This window comes from Macrobrachium rosenbergii, unplaced genomic scaffold (genome assembly GCF_040412425.1).
Source record: "Macrobrachium rosenbergii isolate ZJJX-2024 unplaced genomic scaffold, ASM4041242v1 60, whole genome shotgun sequence".
Taxonomy (NCBI): domain Eukaryota; kingdom Metazoa; phylum Arthropoda; class Malacostraca; order Decapoda; family Palaemonidae; genus Macrobrachium; species Macrobrachium rosenbergii.
In genome coordinates, this window is record NW_027100732.1 from 803,278 (window position 1) to 813,277 (window position 10,000).

The 10,000-nt window shown below is 41.8% G+C and overlaps 1 protein-coding gene across 1 annotated transcript in view; it reads right to left on the bottom strand.

Moving 5' to 3' along the window:
* Positions 1-10,000, bottom strand: part of LOC136838324 (zinc finger protein castor homolog 1-like) — a 56,548-nt gene that overhangs the window by 30,916 nt on the left and 15,632 nt on the right. Inside the window, exon 2 of the mRNA XM_067103228.1 lies at positions 8,928-9,127. Within this exon, the coding sequence (XP_066959329.1) occupies positions 8,928-9,127 (200 nt within the window). The remainder of the gene's footprint in view (positions 1-8,927; positions 9,128-10,000) is intronic.

Sequence of the window (10,000 nt, forward strand, 5' to 3'; positions counted from 1 at the left end):
TCCCCGGCGATGATTTGGGCATTTGTGGCCCCTTAGTGGCCCGTTAGGGGCCAAGTCTGGTGCCACTTTGGCCCCTAAAGTGTTCCCTAAAGTGTTCCTGCACGTTGGGCGGTTGACACTTTCGCGGAAAGCGGGGAAAAAAGTGGAGAAAAAGGGACCACTTTTTTTTTCGTGTTGCCGGTGAAGTACAGTTCACCATTTTCCTCCGAGTCGAAGTTTAAAGTCCCCCGTTATTGTTTCGGCAATAACGCATTCAATAACGGCCTTCTAGGCGTTATTTTTGCCGTTGACTGATAGATAAAAGATCAGTCTATCGATTAATACCGACGTTTATTTCGTGACGTGATAAATTCCGATGTTTCAGAGCGATTTTATCACTTTTTTTTTTTCCACGCTGAGATAAAAATATACACCACGTTTGAAAGCAATAATCTGAGGTTATTGACAATAACCTGAGGTTATTGACAATAACCTGAGGTTATTGACAATAATCTGAGGTTATTGACAATAACCTGAGGTTATTGACAATAACCTGAGGTTATTGACAAACTCAATATACAACGAAATATCCGAAAACCAACATACACTCATTTTAAACCCCCCAAAACCTCCGGATTTTATTGATTTTTAAAGTTTTTAAAAGACTTTCCGCCAACGATTCCCATCTGAATTCGAGGGAGAGAGAGAGAGAGAGAGAGAGAGAGAGAGAGAGAGAGAGAGAGAGAGAGAGAGAGAGAGCCTCCCTAGTGCTTGACTAATGCCCAGTTAAGTGCAAGGGAACACAATATGAATATTAATATTTATAGAGGACTCTCTCTCTCTCTCTCTCTCTCTCTCTCTCTCTCTCTCTCTCTCTCTCTAATGTATGCGAAGACAGTAGTCATGCCATTGAATCGTCAATGAGGTGGGCGTATATATATATAATATCTCTCTCTCTCTCTCTCTCTCTCTCTCTCTCTCTCTCTCTCTCTCTCTCTCTCTCTCTCTCAACAACAACATACCCATACCCATACCCATACCCACTGATACCCACAAACGTCAAAGACTTGACGGCGATCTGCCCACTTTGCGTAAGGGACCCTTAATTAAATATGTCTCTTTTATGGGCACTAATACCCTAGCAGGTGCCCCAAAACGCCGCCGTACAGCTCGGGCACGTATTTGCTCATTTAAATACCCCGGTTTCAAATGGCCCAAATGCCCCGATTTCCTGGGCATGCCTCGCGCTAAGTCGACCGTCTGACAGGCGGGAGTGAGGGCATGTTATGCCAAATGCCCACTTCTTCTTACACAAATGCCCCCAAAGTGCCCCCCGGGCGCGGAGGAGGTGGTAATAGGTTTATTGGGCATTGCATTCAAGTTTCAGACCTTTACGAACGTCTCAAGTGTCTCAGTGCCCTGATTTATAGATGTACGTCTATTAATCTAGATTAATATAGATCTATAGATATAGATGCAGCCTTTAGGACGCGATGCCCTGATTTATAGGACCTATGGGTATCTATATACATCATAAATAGGGAGAAATTACACCTATAATTGATATGGCAATGTTCTAATCACTTTTTTGAGTCATAAAATACAACTTGGGACATTATATAGTAATCTATAGATTTATAGACATTGACATATTATAGATATACCCTTTAGGACATGATGACCTAGTTTATAGGGTCTATAGGCGCCTATATATCACAAATACAAAGATATTAGATCTATAAAAGGTTGGACATTGCTCCAATCAAGTTTTTAGGGCCACAATATCGTAATTATAGATCTATATACGTCTATATACATCATAAATAGAGTAAAGGCCTTGACGCTCTAATTTATAGGGTCTATATACACCTATATGTCCTAAATGAGGAGAAAATAGGATAAGATAAAGAATAAAAAGACGAAGAAATTAGACCTTTAATGAGAGGACATTGTACTCATCAAGTTTTTAGGTCATAATATCGTAATTATAGATCTATATGCGTCTATATACATCATAAATAGAGTAAAGGCCTTGACGCTCTAATTTATAGGTCCTATATACACCTATATATCCTAAATGAGGAGAAAATAGGATAAGATAAAGAATAAAAAGACGAAGAAATTAGACCTTTAATGAGAGGACATTGTACTCATCAAGCTTTTAGGGTCATAATATCGTAATTATAGATCTATATGCGTCTATATACATCATAAATAGAGTACAGGCCTTGACGCTCTAATTTATAGGGTCTATATACACCTATATATCCTAAATGAGGAGAAAATAGGATAACATAAAGAATAAAAAGACGAAGAAATTAGACCTTTAATGAGAGGACATTGTACTCATCAAGTTTTTAGGCCATAATATCGTAATTATAGATCTATATACGTCTATATACATGATAAATAGAGTACAGGCCTTGACGCTCTAATTTATAGGGTCTATATACACCTATATATCCTAAATGAGGAGAAAATAGGATAAGATAAAGAATAAAAAGACGAAGAAATTAGACCTATAAATGAGAGGACATTTGTACTCATCAAGTTTTTAGGTCATAATATCGTAATTATAGATCTATATGCGTCTATATACATCATAAATAGAGTACAGGCCTTGACGCTCTAATTTATAGGTCCTATATACACCTATATGTCCTAAATGAGGAGAAAATAGGATAAGATAAAGAATAAAAAGACGAAGAAATTAGACCTTTAATGAGAGGACATTGTACTCATCAAGTTTTTAGGTCATAATATCGTAATTATAGATCTATATGCGTCTATATACATCATAAATAGAGCACAGGCCTTGACGCTCTAATTTATAGGGTCTATATATACCTATATGTCCTAAACGAGGAGAAAATAGGATAAGATAAAGAATAAAAAGACGAAGAAATTAGACCTTTAATGAGAGGACATTGTACTCATCAAGCTTTTAGGGCCATAATATCGTAATTATAGATCTATATGCGTCTATATACATCATAAATAGAGTACAGGCCTTGACGCTCTAATTTATAGGGTCTATATACACCTATATGTCCTAAATGAGGAGAAAATAGGATAAGATAAAGAATAAAAAGACGAAGAAATTAGACCTTTAATGAGAGGACATTGTACTCATCAAGCTTTTAGGGCCATAATATCCTAATTATAGATCTATATGCGTCTATATACATCATAAATAGAGTACAGGACTTGACGCTCTAATTTATAGGGTCTATATACACCTATATGTCCTAAATGAGGAGAAAATAGGATAAGATAAAGAATAAAAAGACGAAGAAATTAGACCTTTAATGAGAGGACATTGTACTCATCAAGCTTTTAGGGCCATAATATCGTAATTATAGATCTATATGCGTCTATATACATCATAAATAGAGTACAGGCCTTGACGCTCTAATTTATAGGGTCTATATACACCTATATGTCTTCAATGAGGAGAAAATAGGATAAGATAAAGAATAAAAAGACGAAGAAATTAGACCTTTAATGAGAGGACATTGTACTCATCACGTTTTTAGGTCATAATATCGTAATTATAGATCTATATGCGTCTATATACATCATAAATAGAGTACAGGCCTTGACGCTCTAATTTATAGGGTCTATATACACCTATATGTCCTCAGCGAGGAGAAAAAAGGCCCAAAAAGGACACGAAAAAGAAGAAGAAGAAGACCTAACTCTGCTCGTATTAAGAGGCCATAAAACCTCGATGAACAAGATAAAACGCCAATTTACATTTTTCCACTTACAGTCCCGGGCGTAAAAACGCGTCAGGAAGCGACGAAAGACAAAAAGTCCGCCGAGGAAGAAAAAAAAGTCCCAAAAAAGCGGGAAAAAAGTCCGGAAAATAATAAAAAAAAGAAAAAAAAAAAGTCTATCTCGAGCCGGAGTCCGGTAGTGTCCCCGACGATGCTGGAATGCGGTTGCCGGTTCGGGTATTAAACCGCCCCATTTATTCGGGCGGTTTTGGGGCGAAAGCGGGCGGTTTCCGCCCGCGACCGACGAGACGAATCCGTCGTCAATCGTTTCGTCGGATTAACGCGCCATTCGAAGGGATTACAAGGCGGCAATTAGGTCAGGTGGCCGATTAATCGCCGCCAAATTCCAGCGGCGGCAACTCGCCGCCCGTCTGCAGGTGGCGAGAAGCGCCATATGCAACCATCACCACTCCCGGCCCATCAAAAAAATCCGCCCAATTTCGAGGCCTTTTCCGCCAAAACGCGACACCCTGGGGCCGGGAGACCGCGGGGGAAACCTCCGGCGGGGACAGACGAAGGGAGAGACAGAGCCGGGGAGCGAAAGAGCGAGAGCGAGAGCGAGAAAGAGAGACGAAACATAAAAGATCCGAGAGCCGACCGATTCAAAATGGTCGGTATTGTTATTCAAATTAAGCTCCGCTTCGACGAGAACTCCCCCCCCTTTTTTTTTTATTTATCCCCCGGGGGACGGGTCTAGGGGGACCCTGGGGGTCCGGGGGGCTGGAGGGGTTATCGGCTAAGGGACCTGAGGGGCTAGGGGGCTCAGGGGGGCCCTATCGATCGATTTGAAAGGGTGACTATACAATTTTTTAGACTGCCGGACTTTTAATGAAAAAGAACGATAAGCCCAGATCTGACATCAGATAAATCGGGTGGTACTCGCCATTCACAATCGCCTTTTATGCGCCTTTTTTAACGTTTTTAACGTCTTATAGCTTCGTCGTAGACGCAGGAAGGACGGCATTGACGTAATTTAACGTCGATCGACGTAAATTAACGTAAAAAATATGGGTTTCCTTGACGTAAAAATATGGTTCCTCCACATACGTCTAGACTCATCAGGAACCTACCCCGTCACATAATTACGATTTTAATAACTTTTAAACGTTTTTAGCGTCTTAAGGCGTTTGTTATAGACGTAGGAAGGACGATATTAACGTAATCTAACGTTATTTAACGTAAATAAGGTTAAATAATATAGTTTTATTACCAAAAACAAAGGAGTTACTCTACATTAGTCTAGACTCATCAGGGGCCTACCCTGTCATATAATTATGATTTTAACGTTTTTTTAACGTTTTTAACGTCTTAAGGCGTTTGTTATAGACGTAGGAAAGACGACATTAACGTAATTTAACGTCAATTAACGTAAATAAGGTTAAATAATATATAAAAAAGGTGTGTAATCTACGTATGTAGGTCTAGACTCATCAGGAGCACACCCTGTCATATAATTATGATTTTAACGTTTTTTTAACGTTTTTAACGTCTTGCAGCGTTTGTTATAGACGTAGAAAAGACGACATTAACGTAATTTAACGTTAATTGACGTTAATTAACGTAAATAAGGTTAAATACTCTAATTTTATTACCAAGAAGGTGTCACGTCTAGACCTATATAAGTTTAAAATCCATCATTAATCTTCCTTCCTCAATAATTATGATTTTAAACCCTTTTTTTACGTTCGAAATGAAACTATAACGTTTGTTATATATATAACGAAGATGTTATTAACGTCAAATAATGTTAATTAACGTTAAATTCCATTATTAATCTATTTTTATTAGCAAAAAGTAGGTTTTAATTGGCATGGGTTTAGACAAACCGATGTTCTCCTTTGTCAAAAAAATAAAACTTAATCGCAAAAATTACCATCAAAAACTAACAAACACGTGTAAATAACGACAAACACTTGTAAATAACAATCACGACGATGAACTGACGGTTAAATAACGCTACCAAAACCTCCCAATTATCTATAAAAACCGCCTGATATATATATATAGGTCTCTATAAACACCAGCCTGCCGCCATCTTGGACCAATAGCTTCGTGCAATCCATTACGGCCACGACAGAGCCCACGATTTATACACGACAGTCGGGTATGTCTTATTAACACGGTTATACCCGGGCATCCGGCGGGCATCTAATACCCCGGGTAACCCGCCCATTCCCACAGGCCCAGAGGGACTCGTGACGTCACAGGCAAGTCTAGGACCAAAATACTTTTTTTTATTTTAGGCCTGGACGTTTTCTGGTGACGTCATCGCGGCGGGGAATGAGAGAAAATAAAGAGAATTAGAGAAACTTCAAAGAGAGTTAGAGAGAATTAGAGAAAATGAGAGAAAATTGAAATAAACGAGGGATACAAAGCAAGAATTCTAGACCTATGCAAAGAAACAGCGACAAAACTCGACGCGACCGTGAGAGAACTCTCTTTATTTTCACACTTCTCTCTCTGATCCGGGGCCGAAGGGGGTTGTCCCCGGATTAGAGATATGTGTGAAAATAAAGAGAGTTCGATTGCGGTGTCCCCCACGCCGCCCTGGCCCCCGATGGGGAGCAATTAATGCAAACATTTTTGGTGGGACGTAAAGCCACGCCCTTGCGAGATCGAGATCGCCATTTTCATTAAACAATGTCTCTTTCTCTCTTTCTTAGAGAGAGAGAGAGAGAGAGAGAGGGCGTGGCGCCTGCGCACAGAGGGAGAGATAGAGTGTGTGTACACCCCCCTTAGGGGGGGTTAAAGGGGGGAGGGACAGAGAGAGAGAGAGAGAGAGAGAGAGATAGATTCACTATGGAGCTACCCTTAACAGAAGATGGTTCCGAAGGCCCACCCGTAGAGACTCGACTCAGTTATCTCTTTCTTTCTCTCTCTCTCTCTCTCTCTCTCTCTCTCTCTCTCTCTCTCCCGCCTGGGAGAGACAGAGGGAGAGTTACTCTACCTGGTGGAGTGAGAGAGAGAGACGGAGAGAGAGACAGAGGGAGAGAAAGAGAGCCCAGAAGCTGAAGGAAATAGTCCTGTCCAGGGCCATTATGAATGTGGCCGTGGCGTCGGCTAGGTTACCTCGCAGGGGGTCTGAGAGAGAGAGAGAGAGAGAGAGAGAGAGAGAGAGATTAGGAGCAATAACGACTGTGAGAGAAACAGGGAGAAGAGAGAAAAAGGCATATTGTCAACACATTGGGTCACCTTCATCAAAAACTTGAAAAAAAAAAACTTGACCTGGCCTTGACCTCCTGAGGTCAAGTTATACCGCCCCCGCCCCCGCCTCCTCGTCCCACCACAAGGACTCCTGAAGAAGGACATCTGACCCTGAGAGAGAGAGAGACAGATAGAGAGAGAAAGAGAGAGAGAGAGAAATTAAAATTTTCCATCAATCAACCACCATTGACACACAAGAAGTATATTCAGATATGTGGCGTTTTCAACGGTGACCCTGGAAAGAATGAGAGAGAGAGAGAGAGAGAGAGAGAGAGAGAGAGAGAGAGAGAGAGAGAGAGAGAGATATGTACACTCACAATCCGGGCATAGAATGAAGTGTTGTATTGGGCAACTAAAGAGCTGGGCATGAGAGCTATATTTCCTACTAGTCCACTCTCTCTCTCTCTCTCTCTGTGTGCCCCTATGCCCATCCAGCGATGCCCGACACCCACCTCCACCATCCCGTGGCCGTCCTCCACCTCCTCCACCATCCAGTGCCCACTCAGTGCCCCTCCGTGCCCCCAGAAATCTCCTCCTCCTCCCCAAAGGACCAGCCCAGAATACAAATGGCCACATTATCACTAGTACCCCCAGTTCGACTGATCCAGCCCAGAGCTCTAAGCGCTTTCCTTTTTGCATATCTCTCTCTCTCTCTCTCTCTCTCTCTCTCCTGGAGTCTTTCCAAGGAGCAAAAAGCAGCCTCCAGTAGTAGCATCAGTAGATCAAGTAGCAAAAGCAGCCTTTCATTGGATTGCTACTGAGAAAAGTAGCAGCATTTAAAGGTAATATTTGTCAGTAGAGCCTGCACTGAAATACCAAGTAAATACCTTTTGCATATCTCTCTCTCCCTCTCTCTCTCTCTGTCTCTCTCTCTCTCCTGAGTCTTTCCAGGGATCAAGAAGTAGCCTCCAGTAGTAGAAGCAGTAGATCAAGTAGCAAAAGCAGCCTTTCATTGGACTGCTACTGGGAAAAGTAGCGTTGAAAAGTAATTTGTCAGTAGAAGCTGCACTGGAATACTTTGGTGCGATTCGACTTGATAAGTGGCCACAGTAGCATTCCTGGTTGGAGAAGCGACATTCCCGGTATTCCTAGCAGGAAAATTAGCATTCCTGGTGTTCCCAGTAGCAGAAGTAGCCTTTCAATGGATTGCTACTAGGTTAAGTAGCGTGAAAAGTAGGTTTGTTAGCCAGTAAAAGCAGCATAGAGGTTTCAATGCGTCTCCTAATCAACGTGAATATGTTAATTATATTATCCATTTTTTCCACAAGCTTTTCGTGATGTTTCCAACGACGAGCAACCCCTCCCCCCATCAACAACAGCTTTATAAACCCTCCCTGTCACCTGTCCCTCCCCTCCCCTCCCCCTTTCCTTTCCTCACCCATTAATGAAATAAAAAAATAAAATAAAATAAAAATATATATACGTATATATACACCATTCCTTTTCTGGACCTTCCGAAGTGGTCTTATCACAAGCATTAAATCACGGATTGAGAGAGGAAGAGTGAGAGAGGGAGAGTGAGGGAGGGAGGGGGAGGGAGAGGGAGGGAGGAAGGGAGGGAGGGAGAGGGGGGAATTGGAGAACGATGTGTCAAGAGATAAAATAGACACGATAAGTGAATCGCTACAAGGCTTCATTGGGAGAGAGAGAGAGAGAGAGAGAGAGAGAGAGAGAGAGAGAGAGAGAGAGAGAGAGAGAGAGAGAGGGGGGGGGGGATGAAGCTGCAAGCCCCCTGCCCCCCTATAAACCCAATATGCGCCCCCCTTAACCCCCAAATATATAAATTTCTGAGACATTTTAATTCCCAAACTCAAGACAGAATCAGGTACAGAGAGAGAGAGAGAGAGAGAGAGAGAGAGAGAGGATGAAGCTGCAAGCCCTACCCTCCCTTTAAACCCAATATGGCCCCCATTTAAACCCCCAAATCCCCCAAAAACCCAAAATATCCCAGAGACTTCAACTCACCCTCGCGTGGAAGGCGTGCTGATGAAACGAGTCCAGCGCAGAAGGTGGGCGTGTTAGGGCGTCCATAGGCGACCCTATGTGGGCGTTCTCCCTCAGCGGGGTGCGGGGCGGTGTGGGCGGCTCGCCCTCAGCGGCGGAAGCTCCGTCGACGCCCACGGCGGCGCCCACGCTGTTGTTTTTGAGGGATTCCAGCAGTTTGCCTGAAAAGGGGAAGAAGAAGATGATGTGAAACTTCGACTTCGTGTCAAATGTAAACAAACAAAATAATTTTATATTTTTTGATTTTTAATTGATTTTTAATGATTTTTTTGGAGTTATTTTGATTTAAAATTAATGGCGGATGTTTGAATTATATGTTGGTATGATTTTTTTTGGAGAAATGTTAATGGAGAGTTGAAAAAAATTGATTTTAATATATACAGTATGTGCTTGTATATATATATATATATATATATATATATATATATATATATTTATACATACATACCCAACCCAAAATACCCCAAGATGCCCCAAGGGCCTAACTCAATGCCCCAGAGAAGGTATGGATTGATAGGGGGGGTGGGTGGGTGGGGCCTATAACCCCCCAACATATCAAGAAAAATGATTAATATGATTAATATTTCCCTCCAAGGATCCTGAAAACGGTTGGCGCGAGATTGTCAAAATGGTGGAACATTAGTCAAGCCTAATTATCTTTGGGGTATCACAAAGTCCTTTAAAAGAGAGAGAGAGAGAGAGAGAGAGAGAGAGAGAGAGAGAGAGAGAGAGAGAGAGAGAGAGAGAGAGTTTCCATTCCTCACTGAGAGCTAAAATACCATGAAAGGATTTTTCTCTTTCCCTCGTGTAAATAAAAACTTTAAAAGAGAGAGAGAGAGAGAGAGAGAGAGAGAGAGAGAGAGAGAGAGAGAGAGAGAGAGAGAGAGAGTTTCCATTAATCATTCTCAGACCCTGACGTAACTAATATGGAGAAGAAAAAAGCCGAATTTCAAATGGCTGTAGGACCACACAGCACCCCTTGTGGTACGCCTAAGGTACTTTTGCCACGTTTCTGGAAAAATGCCCAATTTGAA